Source organism: Scyliorhinus canicula, chromosome 18, assembly GCF_902713615.1.
Source record: "Scyliorhinus canicula chromosome 18, sScyCan1.1, whole genome shotgun sequence".
Lineage (NCBI taxonomy): Eukaryota > Metazoa > Chordata > Chondrichthyes > Carcharhiniformes > Scyliorhinidae > Scyliorhinus > Scyliorhinus canicula.
In genome coordinates this window covers 102,080,121-102,098,893 of record NC_052163.1, presented here as the reverse complement: position 1 = coordinate 102,098,893, position 18,773 = coordinate 102,080,121, and the positions used below count along the sequence as shown (strand labels likewise).

At 45.4% G+C, this 18,773-nt stretch overlaps 1 protein-coding gene across 2 annotated transcripts in view; it reads right to left on the bottom strand.

Moving 5' to 3' along the window:
• Positions 1 to 18,773, bottom strand: part of LOC119953658 (tyrosine-protein kinase ZAP-70) — a 131,829-nt gene that overhangs the window by 76,381 nt on the left and 36,675 nt on the right. Inside the window, exon 2 of one of the 2 annotated variants that reach the window (XM_038778142.1) lies at positions 14,320 to 14,783. In XM_038778142.1, the coding sequence (XP_038634070.1) occupies positions 14,320 to 14,721 (402 nt within the window). In that variant the 5' untranslated portion in view covers positions 14,722 to 14,783. Of the gene's footprint in view, positions 1 to 14,319; positions 14,784 to 18,773 lie in introns of those variants that run through there. The other variant, XM_038778143.1, reaches the window with a different exon arrangement.

The window sequence follows — 18,773 nt, the reverse complement described above, 5'->3', positions numbered from 1 at the left end:
CCTCTAACCAGTTGGTGGCGCTAGACATCCTTCATGTGACTTGAGATACCCGCCCGTAAGTAGTACGACGTATGAAAGGATAGTTGTACTTCGAGTAGTTCCAGTAGAATTCACCAACTTCGTTTAGAAGTTATTGTCTATATAGTTATCTGTTAGTTATCTTTCCACGTGTTTGTCAATAAATTATCTTTCTAGTTAAACAACTAGATGTTCTGTGTATCTCATTACAACGACCCAATCACAGAACACATCACTGGGCAGCCTGGCACTGCCAACATGCCAAGATGGCCTTTTTTGCGCCGTGGTGATCAGGTGGGGGGGGGGTGCCCTGCGAGATCTGTGGGAGGGTGAGGGGGCCCGTGGACCCCCTAACAATGAGTTGCGACTTTTGTTGGGGGGGCAGAGGTTCTGGGGTCGTGCTGGAGTTTAAAATGATTGGGACCCAATCTCTCCCTGTACTGAGGAGTATGGCGAGCGGGGTCTCCTCGGTGCAGGAAACAGGATGAAGTACGACCTCGGCCAGACTTTCACCCTGAGGCCCTGTATCTAACCAGAATCACATTGGACAGCATTGTGCTTCTTGGGGCTGCAAGCGCTGGGAAACACGCAGCTAAACGCGTTCGCTATGGGACATAGTTCCCATTTGGTTAAATCGGTCCCATAGAATCAGTTTGGGTAGCGATAACAAATTGGAAAGGCCAGAAGCGATTTGGGAGAGTAGCTAGTAGACCCTGTAACAGTAGTTACACTGAGGGCAGAATATGCAGGATGAAATAAATGGGACGTGCGAGAAGCATATTGCAATAATCATGGGTGACGTTAATGTACATGTAGATTGGATGGCAACAGTAGCTTGGAAAATGAATTCATAGAGTGTAGGCGGGACAATTTATCAGAGCAGTACATGCTACAGATAAACCAGGGAGCAGGTTATTCTAGACTTAGTAATGAACAGGGTGAATCAATAATCTCATGGTAAAGGAGCCTTTTGGTGACAGTTATCATAACATGATGGAATTTCATGTACAGTTTAAAGGGGTGAAGTGTGGGTCTACAACTAATGTTTTAAACCTCAATAAAGTTCATTATAAGGGTATGAAAACAGGGAAATTTCTAGAGCTTTCCTAAAATTAATTGTGGCTTCTCCCAACAAACACCGCTGAATGCTACCCTCATTAATGCCACAACCTAGTCTGTCCCAAAGCATGTCTTCCAAATCTGCCCCAAGCCCGCAATGTTCAGAGAGCTGGCAGTATTCAACAACCAAGTTAGCTACAGACTGTCTGGCCTTACAAAAATGATGATGGAATTTGAAATGTTGTACAATTACTGAAGGCTTTGGTATGTGGTGACTCTGAACGAATAACCCACAAATAAAATGCCCAGTACTCCAGATGTGGTCTCACCAATGCCCTGTGCAGTTGCAGTAAGATACCTCTGCTTTTATATTCCATTCCCCTTGCAATAAACTGCAACATTCCACTTGCTTTCCTATTCACTTACTGTTCCTGCATACTAACTGTAATAGTGCTATTATAGACTCATAGAATTTACAGTGCAGAAAGAGACCATTCGGCCCATCGAGTCTGCACCGCCCCTTGGAAAGAGAAACCTATTCAAGCCTACGCCTCCACCCTATCCCTGCAACCTCACTTAACCTTTTTCAACACTGAGGGAAATTTAGCATGGCCAATCCACCTAACCTGCACATCTTTGGATTGTGGGAGGAAACCGAAGCACCAGGAGGAAACCCACGCACACACGGGGAGAACACGCAGACTCTGCACAAACATGACCAAAGCCAGGAATCGAACGTGGGACCCTGGAGCTGTGAAACAACTGTGCTAGCCACTGTGCTACCATGCTGCCCGGCAGTGCTCGGCAATGCACCCAGTTCAACTTTGAAAACCTCAGGATATTTCTGAATGACATCATCTGTCACTTTTGTGTATTTTATCTCACCCCAATTCAACCAACGTTTCCGAAGCTAGTTGCACCCTAGTGGACTAGGCCCATGCCCTTTACTACCAGGAGCCATGCTCTTCCTACTTGGCAGTTACATGCAATATCTACCTCTAACGCTCCAAGCAATGGCATAGTCTTGCCGCCGTACATCCAAAGGTTGGTTCCTTCATGAGCAAGGGCTGGTGCCTGCTTCGAACCTCAAATCTTCCTGACGGTCTCCTCACTGACTACCAATGCAGAGACTCCTGTCCACCTCCATCTTAACTTTCCTTCCAAAGACCTCCACTGTAGAATAAATAGGCTCTGCATGCCCCTCACTCAGATTACACATGCCGCTAAAGTGCTCCTCAGCCTGGTCTGAGCTTCCTTGCATTTGAAGTTCCCTGCTCGGCCTTTGACATTCCCTGAGCACCCCAACACTTCTTTGCTAAATGCCCCTTCTTGTTGAACTATAAACGTGTTGTAGAGTGTTATTATTATACATCTTGTTTAAGTTCATTGCTGATGTCATCAGTAAGTGCTGTAACGTCATTAACTGTTGTTGCTGTTATCTGTGTATACTCCTATTTAACTTCCATTAGTTCTGATTCTTTTCTGTTACTGTTATTTTGACATTTTAGTAGCCACTGCCGTTTTTGAGTCCATACTGTATTTTAAAGAAGATTAACTTTCACAACCCATTTTGAATACCTTTTTTGGTCAAGTTACCACATCATTTTGGCGATGAGGTGAAAAGAAATTTGAGTTTCAGCATGATCAACACAAAGTGTTGCGAAGTTTACTGATGGATGACAAAGTAGCAGCGCCATTGCTATGTTTGGGTCGAGCAGTGAGTTTGCGGTGATCCTCGGGTTAAATCACCACCAGTCAGCTCTCCCTCTCAAAGGGGAAAGCAACCAATGGTCATCTGGGACTAAGGCGACTTTACTTTTACCACCAATTGGAGCTAACTCGTCTATGACATTTAATCATCTGAAGATTCCATTTACCCATCTTAAATTAAACTGAAGATTTGAACAATTGAACCCATTTAAATATACCTTAACTATTTCCTCCACAGCCTGTCAAATTTGAAAAAGTAAGTCTCTGGTTCAAAAGTACCACCAAGCCCAAGACTTGCTGGGCAAATAATTCAGTCTAGTTATTTGAATGTGGCTTGGCTCCTTCCTCAAGCTTTGGAGAACAGCACCATAACTGTTAATGCAGCTATCACAAAGCTAAGAGTCGACAACTAAGCTTTGATTCTATCACAATGGTCTCTTTCTTCTGAGATCTAAATTGTTGCAAGGATAATTCTCCAGGGGGCGCCATGATGTAAGGTAAATATAAGATGGTATATCTTAATGGCTACGTCAGTCGACAAAACATTGCTGTACTCAGGAATAATTAGTGAGTTGAGAAGCACAGAATGAACAGTGACAGAGAGATAAAGGAGTTCTTAAACGAGCTTTGGTATGGTGGCCTGTCAATCAAAATGAGCACGCTGAATTAAACTCTTTTTTTCAGTGTCGACAAATTCAATGCCAGGGTGAATTCCTTTGAAGGGGAAAAGAAAGCATTGAGGCCGAGAGTGCGAATGAATGTACAAGAAGATGCTAGTCTGCATCAATAAGAGCGAGCATATTATTGGCAACAGTAAATATACATCAAATGAGCCCTGGATACCATTCCAATGGCTGAGGTTTTTAGATGCTGTCCGCTCAACTTCAGATAACCATGAGTTGAAAGTCTCCCTGAATGTCCCTGATTCAATCTTACCTTGTGCACAACAGGTTAAAGTTCCACTTCACTGCTGTCAACATGGAGGAACTCAATTCAAATATTCTATTGATATTAAACAGCTTTGTCACCATGTCAAAGCTTTGTCCAACAGTATCTGCCATCTTAAGCACCGCCCTCAATCAATCACTTGAATTTGATGTCAAGAAAGCTTTCATTGATGTAAAATTAGACTCAAACATTGCCTGTCATTGCCTCACTATAGTTAAGACCAGCAGATGCTGGAGATCTGAAATAAAAAATATAAATGCTGGAAATGCATTTCTGGGGGTTAAGGAAAAAGGGCAAGGTTGCACCCTTCGCAAGGAGCCCTGGTACTGATTGACTGGCTTACCACATTTGTTTTACTAAATCACTAGATTGTGAGCTTGCCAAGAATAATCTGTAATTATCCTAATGTGGCATTGTAATTTAGAAAAGTGTCAACATTCATCAGAATTGACTTCTTCTGTTATTTCAATCCATTCAATTTCGACAGGGCAAACAGCATAGAAAGTAATGTCAGATAACCATGTACACTAATATTCCAGTGTCATGTTGAAAATCGCTTATTGTCACGAGTAGGCTTCAATGAAGTTACTGTGAAAAGCCCCTAGTCGCCACATTCCGGCGCCTGTCCGGGGAGGCTGGTACGGGAATCGAACCGTGCTGCTGGCCTGCTTGGTCTGCTTTAAAAGCCAGCGATTTAGCTGAGTGAGCTAAACCAGCCCCTATGAGCTAAACCAGCCCCTGTTGGAACCTGGATAATGATTAAGGTTGGATTATAATATTTTTACTTTGGCCAATTAAATTTTATTTTAAAAGCCAATTTTTTGGAGGGGGAGGAACGTGAAATGCCAGGTTAAGTAAGTATATTTTGCTATTCTTCTCTGCATCAGGACTGCCTTGTGCGATGCATTGCAAGACCTCTACTTCTGGCAGTAGCTAAGGCCTAAATTCCCATTGTTACAGGGATTCAAAGCCTTTACTTAATATTTTTGTCAGCCATGGTTTAGTGGGTAGCACCCCTGCTCCGAATCACAAACTTCTGGGCTTAAGTCCCATTTCAGGACTTGAGCATAAAAGTCAAGGTTGACATTCCCGTGCAGTATTGAGACAGCACTGCACTGTCAGCAATGCTGTCTTTAAGAGGGGATGGTAAACTGAGGCCCATCTGCTAGATGTAACAGAATTCATGCTGCTATTTTGAAGAAGGGTCGGGGAGTTATCTCTGGCCTCCTAGTCAATATTAATTCATCACTTAACATTACAAAAAACAGAGGGTGGCATTTTATGGCCATTCACGCTGGTGGGATCTTGCGGTCCAGCCAACAGCTCACAACAACCGCGGTGTTCAAAGAGGTGAGGGGTGTGTTCAATGGGAAACCTCATTGACAACAGTGGGATGAAAAGATCCCACCACCTGCCACTGGCAAGCCGCCTTCCACCACTGCAGAACACACCATCATGAGGGGGAATCCCTCCCAGTGTTTCTGACTGTGATAACCCACACGAGGTCCTTGGAGATACAGTAATAGGTGCAGAAAATGGGGACTTCCAGGGCTGACAGCGCCAGATAACTGAGAGACTTCTGGAACTCACTCCAGCTGTCCCTCATCCCATGGAGACCTCAGGGCTCTATGGGCACAGTCAGGAAGGAGGAAGCACTGGAGGCCAACCGAGGGCCTGCCACCAAGGAGACTATGGCGGTCTACAGTTCTTCTGACTCCCCCCTCATGACAGAGGCGCATCGGAAGGGAAGCAGGCAGAACAGAACAGAGTGGCAAGATGACGCCAATGACACCGGTAAGTCGCCCGGGGGGGGTGCACACTGGCTCCAGAAGACGTCCACCAAGGGCATAAAAGGCCACAGAGCACGGAAAGCAGCAGACTTCCTCCACGTCTGATATGCATCCTGGGGACACACCTCGACATAGCACTTGACCACAAAAGATCAAGAAGATTGAGCAGCACTGAATGGGCATTGGCGGGGTTACTAACTGTAGCTAGCGGGAATGGAAAACTGTCACAGTGAAATGTTCACTATTAAAACATGTCACACCTCATACATGTGAAGCCTTTGTCTTGTTAACCTTCACAGCAGGCCTGTCCACACTCCACACCCTGTTGCCCTTGACTCCCCCTCACCCCTGGGCACAGTGGTCTAAGATCAAAAGCTCCCAATGCAGACCCCATTTAGAAGATGGGTGTGAACGCGCTGTCAGCAGAAAGACATAAATCAGACTTCTGCAGAAACTGTGGAGCACCAGAGCTTTCCTCACAGCGAGTGATCATCACTCTCCTGCCTTGTATATTGACCCTCTGACAGTGCCAACACCCTGCAGTGATGTTACACAGACCTTTGGAGAGGGGACTCGGGTGGTCGGGGAGGGGGTGGGGTCAGGTGAAGGTGCGGAGGGAGATTGGAGGAGAGGAGGGAGATTGGCGGGGGGAAGAAATGGGGGTCAGGGCATGTTGAGCTGACAGACATAACCCCGTCCTCGGAGAATCTGGAGACAGTGAGGGCCGCTCTGGTGCTCCTCGCAGGTTGGACCCTTGCCGCAGCCTGTCCTTGATCCTCCAGCTCTAAACCATCCTCCAGACACTTCTAATCCTATTCCTCCCCCTCAGGCGAAGCCGCATGTCCCTCCACCTCCTCTGCTTCCAGTGTGTCACCCCTCTGCTGTGCCACATTGTGGAGGGCGCAGCAGACTACCACAAAAGGGGAGATGTTCTGGGGGGTGTACTGCAGGGCACCAACAAAGTGGTCAAGGCATTGGAACCGCATTTTCAGCAGCCCAATGCACCGCTCAACAACAGCATGGTTGGCAATGTGGACCTTATTCTACTGGGTCTCCACTGAGATCTCAGGCCTCCACGTCGGCTATAGTGATATCATGGTTGTGTTGTAATTCACCGACTGACTACTAGGAGTCTCATTAGTATATAAGTGAATGTTAGAATCAGGTGACCTCAGACTGATTAGGAAGCTGGAAGAGAGAGGTTGCTTGTGCATGATCATACTGTTATTCATCTGTTGTTTTGTATATATTTGACCCACAGTTAAAGTTAACAAATCATTTATAGCTTTAGCGACAAATGTTCTTGTAATATAAATCAGGCCATCCAACAAGAACATTACATGGTACCAGAATTAGATGGTATTAAACGCTGAGAAAAAACAAGCCTGCCACGAGGTCCACATCGATTTGAAGGTTTTTCAGACTGCATAAATGAACTATATGGAGTCATTGACACCACCAATGAGTCTCATATTTCATGGTAATATGGACAGCAACTGGCGTGTGTTTAAACAACAATTTAATCAGTCTCTTACTGCTGCATATTTAGGAGATCAATCAGATTTGTGTAAGGTAGCGATGCTCCGAACAGCGGCAGGACCTGAAGCAATTGTTGTGTTTACTACGTTTCAATTTGCCAGCAATGAAGATAGCACAAATTTTAACAAAGTAGTTTGAGAATTTGATGAATATTGCACCACCGAAAGGAGTGAAATTTATGAACGCTATGTGTTTAGATCACGGTTACAGAAGACAGAAGAGTCCATAGACCGTTTCATCACTGATTTAAAGTTAAAGGTTAAAACTGGTAATTTCTCTGCGGTGGAATCTTCCATGATTCGGGACCAAATTGTATTTGGTGTGAATAAAACTGAGCTGAGGGAACGGTTGCTGAGGGAATTGGAGCTGTTCTTGGAACAAGCAGTTAAGATTTGTCAGGCTCACGAGCTAGTAGCACAGCATTCTAAAATGTTTCTCAGTAATGGCGGCATCTTCTTGGTGGAAAGCACTCCAGTTGCCGCCCTTTTTCCAAAAAGCGGGAAACTTCCAAAAAAAGATGGAAAGTTCCTGCAGCTCCCCGCACACCAACAAACAAGTTAAAGATCAGGACAACGTAATTCTGTGTAAAAGATGTGGTCAAAGACAAATTAAGGCAGTGTCAAGTGTTTGGCAAGATTTGTACCAAATGCAAAGGAAACAATCACTTTGCTCAGAATTGTTACTCTAAGCTCAACCCCAGACCAGTCAACGTAGTGGAAAATGCAGTCTCCAGTGATGAAACATCATTGTTTGTTGGCGTAATAACAGGGAAGAGTAATAGAGACATCAATAAATTCTCCAGCACTTAAAAAGAATGCAAACTGATGCTCCATTTAAAATAAATGCGGTTGATGAGGACAAATTGTTGCTACCACTTGGAGTGAACGGTACAGTGGTCCAATTGAAGTTTGACACTGGTGCCAAAGCCAATTTAATCAACAAGATTAATTTTAAAAATTTAAAGATTCAGCCGATTAGAAGAAATCACAAAATATCTGAGAGGTTGTAAGGTTTCAAGCATTAAATGTTATGCTGCTTGTGACCTGAATGTAGTGGTGAAGAACACAGTTTATTCTGTTCCATTCTGTATTGTATCCAAAGGCTTGGATTCATTATTAGATGATCAGTCCTGGGAAGAATTAAGTCTAGTGCAGTTGGTACATAGCATCCACAAAGCTTTGGATCAACACGCCAATGATTTTGAGAACATTATCAACAAATTCAGCGATGTGTTAACTGATTTTAGTGCACAACCATTCACCAATGAGATACAATTTTAAAAAGATATATTAACTAAAGCACCGATATAAACTATCAGTAGTGATATTGCTGAAGATGTAGATCTGCATGCCAATCGCATTTCTACCCTACCAGCCATTTAAGATACACAAACATAAGTTATCGAGAAGATAGAAGAACCTACCAAGGGGGTAAATTCCGTGGGATATGTGAAACAAAAAAAGGTGATGCTCATATAGACATGGATGCCAAAGACCTCAATGAAAAAAGTGTAGATATTGTAAAACAATCATTACAGAAAGAAATGGCCAGCCAAACCGATCCATATCTCACAAAATCACGTTACAAAGCATTACCATTGTCAAATGATATATCGTCAGCAGAATTACTCAGGAATAGACGGTTGCGTACCACAGCTCCATACTTGGAAAAGGAGGAGAATGCAGTAGTACAGCAGGAAATGCAAAACATTAAAGCAAAACAAAAGCAGTTCTATGATAGAGTGGCAAGAACTTTACCACCTCTGAGTACTGATGACATTGTGAGAATAGAAGATTCAGGCAATTGGTCCAGAAAAGTCATTGTACTTGAAGAAGTAGCACCTCATACCTAAAATGTACAGACAGAGGAAGGGTTGGTTTTAAGAAGAAATCATTGCACGCTCTTGAAAATCAGAGATTTTCACAAGAACATGATGGATGACAAATCTACGTCAAAATCAATGTCAGCTGCAGTGTCAGATAGTTCAGCAGTCCCTGAGCATGAGAATGTCATGGAGAATATTAAATCTACAAGTTCTAGGGTGGCATGTGGCGCAATGGTTAGCACTGGGACTGCGGCGCTGAGGACCTGGGTTTGAATCCCTGGGTTACTGTCTGTGTGAAGTTTGGACATTCTCCCCATGGCTGCATGGGTTTCACCCCCACAACCCAAAGATGTGCTGGTTAGGTGGATTGGCCACCCTAAATTGCCCCTTAATTAGAAAAAAAATAATAATTGGGTACTGTAAATTTATTATAAAAAAGAAGAATCTATAAGTTTTGAGCAGCAAGGTCAAACTTTGAGAAGATCAACCAGAGTCAGAAGGAAGCCTGATTGACTCAATTTGTAGATTTGGACTATTTGTACAAACTATGCTTGCTGTTATATATATAAACCAGTTTATAAAATTTTAAAGAAAAAAATTAATACTGGTAGACTCACAGGCTAATTATATCACATGTAAAAAAAACTGATGAGAATGTATTGATTTATTCCTTCAAAGGAAAGAAGATGTAGTGAAAACATGTCAGCAGAAATTGTGATATGCCACCCAGGACCCCGCTCGAGCCCTCGAATGACCCTGTGGCATAGAAGTTGAGGGCTGTGGTGACCTTCACGGCCACCGGGAGCGGGTGTCCTCCACTTCCACGGGGTGCCATTTCAGCGAGGACGTGGCACAGGTGCTGCACTGTCTCTCTGCTGAGATGGAGTCTTCTGCGGCATATGGTGCTCCGTAAGCTCATGGATTGACCAACGACTCCTGTACACCTTGGGCCCTTGCTGGCCTCCCCTGATGGGCGGCCAGGTCTTCAGGGTGTGCAGTGGTTCACCGACACACAGGGTGCCGCCACTAGGCTGTGTTGTCGCTGCTGCCTTCTACTGTGTCTGCCCGCCTTGGCTGCCATAAGCACAGCGATGGGAGCTTCCACGGGATCCATACCAGCAAACATATTTTTATCTGGAAGGGATTGGATAAGGATAGAGACCAACAATCAGTTAGGGCTTCCATCCTGGGGCCCTCAAATCCCCCAAGCCTACCCCACCCTTACCATGACTGCCCTGCCTTCTCTCAGAGTGCCATCCAGCGAGTCAATTGTGTTGGCAAACTTTGCTGTACACGCTCGCCACACCACATTAGGAGCCCCTAGACCCCAGACCTCTGCCAGGAACATTATGGAGGTTAGCTGCCCTCTGCTCATATACACACTGAGCAGGTGAAACCCTGCTCTTTAGTGTTTAATTGTTGGCAGCTGTCTCTATGGTTCTAACACTCCTAGAGTACACTGTTGAGGCATCAAAGGTTGCAGGACATGTCATGCACTAATGACCCTCTTTGCCTTCGAGATGGCACATGAGAGTCGATGAGTGTGAAGTGCTCCCACAACTAACAAGGCTAATTGCTCATTTGAAAGGGGCTGGTTTAGCTCACAAGGCTAAATCGCTGGCTTTTAAAGCAGACCAAGCAGGCCAGCAGCACGGTTCGATTCCCGTACCAGCCTCCCTGGACAGGCGCCGGAATGTGGCGACTAGGGGCTTTTCACAGTAACTTCATTGAAGCCTACTCGTGACAATAAGCAATTTTCATTTCATTTCAAATATACTTCAGCTGTGAAGCTAGAGGCTGCTCACAGTCAATGGGGTGAAATTTACTTTCAGGAGAGAAGCTTCAGTGTGGCTCTGTCCTGGAAGAGTTTGGCAGGACAGACAAGATTCTCCAATGCAGGCGCCCGCCGAAAGAGAGGCAAGTGTGTGTTTCAGGCAAAGGAAGTCACATACCTCGGATATCACATTGATAAGGATGGCCTGCACCCGGTAGAAGGAAAAGAACAGGCCATAAAAGTAGCCCCAACGCCAGAAAACACAACAGAACTAAAGACATTTCTGGGACTTGTAAGTTACTACGGGAAATTCTTACCAATTCGAGTTACCCTGCTAGTACCCTTACACACACTGTGAAAGAAGGACCAAAAGTAGTCTTGGCATACACCATAGGAGGAAGCATTCACCAGAGAAAAAAGGCAATTGCTGTTGTCTAAATACTCGCACTCTATGAACCCTCAAGACCGTTCATCCTCATCTGCAAAGCCTCGTCTTATGGAATTGGAGCAGTATCAGTCCGTTGGTGGATCGATGGCACTGAATGACCAACAGTGTATACATCAAGGAGTCTCGCTGGAACAGAGAGATGATACTCCCACATCAAGAAAGAGGGATTGGCTGTTATATATGTAGTGAAGACGTTCAATGAATACATCTATGGACGCCATTTCACCATTATCACGGACCATAAACCCGCATTGGGCATCTTCAGGGAGGATAAGGCAACTGCCCCAACAGTCTTGGCCCAGATCCAACACTGGCCGCTGCTATTAGCAGCCTATGAGTATACATTCGAGCATTGTTGAGGAGCACAGATAGAGAATGCAGATGCCCTAAGTCGGCGACCGCAGTCGCAAGCTCCCCGCCACCATTAACAGACAAAGTTGTGATGATCTTAAACTTTATGGATATCCTACTCATGACAGCCCAACAAATCCACACATGGACACAAAATGACCCTGCACTGGTGAAATTATGCCACATCGTCCTGAGCGGCAGGTTACAGGGAGCCCACATGGGAGACTTACAGCCCTCCCTTGTGAAGAGACAGGAGCTCAGCGTGGAAGATTGTATAATTCCATGGGGAACACAAGTGGCCGTTCCATTATCAGGCCAACGTATGACATTGCAGGGACTACATAACGGACATCCTGGCATCTCAAAAATGAAAATGCTTGCGAGGAGCTATGCCCAGTGACATGGGGACATCGAGCACATGGTCAAACAGTGATTGGCTTTCCAAGAGAACCAAAAACCCCCGCTGCTGGCCTCGCCCCACCCCTGGGTATGGCCAGAATGGCCTGGTGCGGTACATGCTGATTTTGCTGGATCGCTCATGGGGTTCCTCATCCTCATAGATGCCCATTTGAAATGGTTGGACGTGCACTGGATGGCCTCCACTACCTCAAGAGTCATAGTGGAAAAACTGCACCAGTCATTCAGTACCCACGGAATACCAGAGGTCCCCATTTATCGATGAGGTGTTCCAGGCATTCATGGGTACCAATGGGGTAAAACACATCCATATAGCCCCATACCATCTGTCCTCGAACGGTTTTGCTGAGTGGGAAAATACTGCACACAACAACTGGGGTGGCGCTCATGGAACTACTCATGGGCTGACACCTCAGGACTCACTGAGCTTAACGTTTCCAAATCTCAACGGGAAAGTGGAGGCAAAACAAGACATATAAAAAAACATCACGAGCACTGGATGCAAGACAGCTTTTAGGCCAGATGTCGTATGTGTCCATAATTTTGGGGACAGCTCTCAATGGATCCCAGGGGTTGTGGTGGCGAAAACGGGACCAGTCTCATACAAGGTCAGGATCAGGGAAAATACCATCCGAAAACATGTGGACCACCTCAGGCTCAGGGAGTCCCCCTTAGAGGAAACGCACCAGGTGAATCGGTACCCTCATCATCCTTCATGCCATTCTACAGCCCACCAGGGATCAACCTCCAAACCACAGGACGATTAGACTTGGTCTCTGATATGGGCTCAGAGGTGACAGAACTCCCAGGGGATGTCGCAGTCAAAAAGGAGCTCCCAGCAGTGGCCCTTTTGACACTCTGTCTGGAAGAGGCGATTTCCAACAGTTACACCCCCAGGCCTGACACCACCGCGCGGCAGACACACGGAAAGATGTGAAGCAGCGAAGAAGATCCCATAGCAGGACATTGAGGGGGAACAGTCAGACTTGGGGGAGGGGCGGAGGGATGTTGTAACCCTCACGAGGTTTCCTTTCCTTTTATCTTCACAGCAGAGTGCTGCTTCCCTCTTCACCCTCCTCCCCCTTCCCCCCATTTAAAATACACACTGATTCTGGCTGGCAATCATTCAATAACTAAAATAAATAGCTGAATCCTGAAGGCCATCCAGTTTCACTAGGATGAAACTGAGTGTGTGACAGCTGCGAGGCCAACCCTGCGATGAGGGGTTGAAAGGACAATACTCTCACCTCAGCCCACCATGAAGTGTCTTCCATTTTCACTTGAAGTAAAAGGTTGTGCATTAAGCACACAATACTTGACAGATGCTGCACACGTTTGCAGTTGTTGCAATCATGCAAAAAGTTAAACACGATGCAACACTGCGCATCTCAGCTTACAAATTAAACATTATACTGTGAAAAAAGGAATTTGTGGTATTTCACATTGTTCTTTGCACAGGCTGAGCAAATGGATAACGATGGCAAAATAAACCAACCACCGATGAATGTTTATAAAGTGTGGCTAATAAATTTTAGGGGTGTAAAAATCACTAAAGGCCTGATTTTAACAACCACCATCGGGGAGGAACAGGGAATACAGGGATTTAGATTGGAGTATTATAATATCACCCGATCCATTTGAACTGCATGCTATTCACCATTTTTGAAGGAGAATTTTGGCCAGTGTACGAGGCCCTTGGAGACAAGAAACCTACTGAAATGCAAAACTCATGCAGCCATGTTGGTCTTACCAGGGTAACCTGCACCCTGTCGGAGGGGAAACAGAAGTAAGGATGGGAAGATTTTTAAAATTGCATTTTCTACGGTTTACTTCTTAACCTGGAGCAGTAGACAAATCTTGAGACACCGTTAGCAAATATTGGACTCCCCCCCCGCCCCCCTACCGCTCCCCTCTTAAACTACAATGAACTGCAGACCCTCACCCTGTCCCTTATGAGTCTGACTGCTGGAAACTCCAGCTCCCATTTGCCAACTGACCCTCATGTCAATTCCTCCTGGCGGGAATCCGTCCTGGGATATTGTAATCCCGCCATGCAGTTGTGTGAATTCAATGCTAGTCCCACCACCTTCCTTGTTGCATTCATACACTGGTAAAATGGGGGATGAAAACTGGGTTACCAATAATTGTTTTAATTCCTATTTTTTTAAATTCAGAAATGCTCTGAATGTTTTATCGAATATTTCATTCTCAATCCCAGCTGAAGTCCACTTCCAGAAACTGGTGATCATTTTGATTAATTTGTGAATTTTCGCGTACTCATTTTATTTTCTTTGGTGCTCAGTTTCAGAGTATTTATTAGCACGGCTCAGTGTTAATCTGAACCATAGCCTGAAATTAAGAACAGTTCAAATCTAATTGAGGCTGGATTGACTTAATTACTCTTTGCAGTGATCCATAATTACTTTACTTCAATAATTACCTCAAGGCTCCATGTCTGGCGAGCATACTCTCGTAACATGTGTTCCCGAATACTGTCAAACACTCCAGGCTTGGGTTCGATGCCAGCAGGTCGAAGGCAGGGTTTCAGAAGTACGCAGCAAAGTCCATCTGCATCTCTAGAGTAATATGCACACAGCTCTTCGGGTCCACAGTGAGACTTGCCACCGGCTATGGCAAAAGTTCCATTTAGCTGACGTTCAATTGGATAATGATAGGGCTTGAGATCAAGGACAACTGATAGAACGTAACCCCCGAGGTTACGCAGACATAGGCGCAGCAGGAAGAGGCCGTTTGACAATCCTCCCAGCTTCAGGTATTCATCAGCTTCAGAACGAGATATACTGCCATAAAAAAATGGCAGGTTGTAAGCAACATCACGCATGGTCGCTTGAGGTTTTCTTGTTTTCGATCAGCACTTCGTACTTGCTTATGGCCTTCTGGTATCTAAGAAAAACAGAAGGATGCATATTATGAGTAAGTGTCTAGCGTAACACAAGTAGGATTTCCAGTAGATACCTTTTGACATCTTATCACAGTATCACCCCATACCAGAGGACCAGCGAGAATAATTTTCAGGTAATTAAGAAGCAAAAGTAGGCACAGAAAATGTCATAAGTGGTTATTGAAATGAAATGAAAATGAAAATCGCTTATTGTCACGAGTAGGCTTCAAATGAAGTTACTGTGAAAAGCCCTTAGTCGCCACATTCTGGCGCCTGTTCGGGGAGGCTGCTACGGGAATTGAACCGTGCTGCTGGCCTGCCTTGGTCTGCTTTCAAAGCCAGCGATTTAGCCCAGTATGCTATGCTACTGTCAGCTTATATTTAATATAATTAAAAGACTATTTTTTTTCTCATCCATTCCTGCTTCCCTTTTTGCCTATTGTTTGTCAGCCAGAGTTTCTAAAGTAAGCTGCACTTGGCATGGCCTAAATCTGCCTATCTTATTGGGTTCAGGCTATCACCATTGGCTCAACATTCCCCAAAGGCGCCCAGAATCAGAGACAGAAATCCAACTGAAGGCCACTAATGATGTCAACTCCAGTCCCACTAAAATCGATGGAGGATCTGGAAAAATAATAAGCCAAGCTTTTTCAGAACAGCAGTGAACTTGCTACCTGCTCTACTCCGATGTTCAAAACTCAGCAGATGTGGGCTCATGGCCGAACATCAACTTCGTAATCAAACTGCACCAGAGCTAACTTGTTTTAGATTTCTGCTCTGCCATTCGATCAGACCATGGCTGATTTGTTCCTCGTCTCAAATCCACCTCCCACCTGTTGTTCATATCCCTTTCACTCACTTTTATCAGAAATATATATATCTCCTTCTTGAAACCATTTAATGACTCAGATTCTACTGCACTATGGGGCAGCAAGTTTCACAGATTCACCACCCTCTGCGAGAAGTAGTTCCTCCTCATCTCAGTTCTAAATCTACCGCCTCTCAACCTATATGCATTACTTCTAATTCTATTTTGCCCCACAGGGGGAAATTTTGGTCTATGTTTATTAAATCATCCCCTCACATGTCTTCAGAGGATACAAACCAACTTTCAGCAACCGATCCTTATAATTTAAAGCTTTAGGCCCTTATGTGAGATTCTCTGGCTTCTCCGCGGTGTGTTTCTTGGTGGCGTGAGGCAGCCCGCAATTTGCTGGTGTTGGGAACTTCTTGTCCCGCCATTGTCAATGAGATTTCTCATTGAATCAACCCTATGTCGGCAGGAACATATTGGGGGGGGGGGGGGGCAGGGTCTTCCCTGTGTCCGTAAGGCAGTTTCGGTAACTGTGGGGGAGTGGCTGCCTTTTATTTAAATCAGAGACTGGGGCAGCCTTTAAAAAGGGTGCCCCAATCTTGGGATTCCTGGTGTTGCTGGCTTTCTTAGGCCCCACCCCTCCAGCTCGCTGTATGATTCTCACTTCCCCTCTGACATTGCACAGAGTGCTGATCAGTAAGGCGAGGAAAATCAGCTCTGCAGCCCGCGAGCTTCACACTGGCTCTCTCACCTGAGCCAACGTTCTGTGTGTTTTTGGGAAGATTCTGGCCAGAGAAACTATTTTCTCTGGTGGGAGATCTGGACAGGAGGGCAACATCTTAAAATTCGAGCTAAACCATTTTATAGCAAAAGCAAGCACTTTTTCACACAAATGCCAGTGAAAAGATAGAGTTAATTTCACCAAAATGCCGTGAATACTAGGTCACTTAAAATTTTCAAGATTGAACTGATGTCGATTATTCAATAAGGGTATTGAGAGATATCCAAGGGTAAATGGAGATGTGGTACAAAACAGTTGAGGTCTTTTTGAACCAGACAACATACTCAGCGAGCTGAGTGGCCTATTCCTGTTCCACATTCCTCTGCGACTGACACAAAAACCCAAATCTACATGAGTTTATTTCTTATTTATTCTGTTTCTCTTGATGGCCTTGGGAGAAGTGCTAAACTTGGAGGGCACTCCCCGGTACACTTTAAAGATGAAGCACCAGCAAAGAAAATCCTCATTATGTCTCTCTGGGGTGAAAGGTTACTCCCACAGCTACCACAGAATCAGGATGCTGAGGGTTATGGTTAGGGTCAGGTTCATGAGCAATGCACAACAATGTGAACCCAGAAAATATCTACAGTTATACAACTAATTGTACAATGAGCTCAAAACGATATTTTGGATTGTACCCTTCGGATAAATATACAGTAACCATTGAATCCCTACAGTGCTGAGGGAGGCCACTCAGCCCATCGAGCCTGCACTGATCCTCTGAAAGAGCACCCCACCTAGGCCCACTCCCCCACCACATGTTTGGACACTGAGAGGTAATTTTAGCATGGCCAATCCACCTAACCTGCACATTTTTGCACAGTGGGAGGAAACTGGAGCACCCAGAGGAAACCCAGGCAGACACGGGGAGAAAGTGCAAACTCCACACAGTCACCCAAGGCTGGAATTGAACCTGGGTCCATGGCACTGTGAGGTAGCAATGATAACCACTGTGCCACAGTGCCACTACTGTGCCATCATGCAGTCATTTTCAAACCAAGGGTCGCAACTTGCCGGGGGGGGTCGCGGGCTGATGTCGGAAGGGTCGCTGGGTCACAGCAATCCCGATCGAGGGAACAGACAGCTAGCCGTCCCACACCCGCATGCCCCCTCAGCAGTGCGCAGACCCAAAGCCCACTGAGGCAGACTGCCTCCGCCTGACGTCAGCGCGCTGACCCAGGAGCAGATTCTTTTAAAAAATCAATGGAGTTTTCTCTCCAGAAGCGGCGGCAAAGAGCATGTCACACTCCTCGCACACTGACATCATGTGCTCTGGGCGCAAGTCAGATTCCATCATTTTGGAGCTGCCATCAGTGAGCTACGGGGCCTCTGGTGAACAACCCATGAAGAAGAAGCTGAAATCAAGAAGAAAGCAGTATAAAAGTGATTTCTTGAGGGATTGGTTTATTAATTGTGCCAACGCAAATCAGGATCCAAAGTCCAAATGTGTTATATGCAGGGAAGTATGAATAAATGAAAGGTTAAAACACTTGGGTAGCTTGGTGACGCAGTGGTTAGCACTGCTGCCTCATGGTGTTGAGGACCCAGGTTCGATCCCACCCCTGGGTCACTGTCCCCATGTCTGCGTGGGTCTCACCCCCACAACCCTAAAAGATGTGCAGGGTAGGTGAATTGGCGACGCTAATTTGCCCCTTAATTGGAAAAAAAGAATTGGGTACTCTAAATTTACGGAGAAAAAAAAAGATTAGCTATGAAGAGAGGTTGAATAAACTTGGTTTGTTCTCACTGAAACGAAGGAGGTTGAGGGGCGACCTGATAGAGGTCTACAAAATTATGAGGCGCATAGACAGAGTGGATAGGTAGAGGGGTCAATTAATAAGGGGCATATGTTTAAGGTGCAAGGGGCAAGGTTTAGAGGAGATGTACGAGGCAAGCTTTTTACACAGAGGGTAGTGGGTGCCTGGAACTCGCTGCCGGAGGAGGTGGTGGAAGCAGGGACGATAGTGACGTTCAAGGGACATCTTGACAAATACATGAATAGGATGGGAATAGAGGGATACGGACCCAGGAAGTGTAATAGATTTTAGTTTAGATGGGCAGCATGGTCGGCACAGCTTGGTGGGCTGAAGGGCCTGTTCCTGTGCTGTACTTTTCTTTGTTCTTTGTTCTTTGCAAAACCTCAAAGGGATTTGAAGACTAAACATGGCGAGTTCGAGGACAAACCTCTTGACTGTTTTTCAACGGATGCAGTGGAAACTTAAATCATCAGCTGAAGTCCTTAGCAGAAATGTATTATTGAATGACAAAGCAAGTGAGATCATGAGGATCAAACAGGCTCACCTGTCATATTAAAGGTAAATGAAAATGGTGGGCCATGAGGTTTGGGCGGTGTAGGTCGCAAAGTTTGAGCAGCATGGGACGCGAAGGTCGGACAGC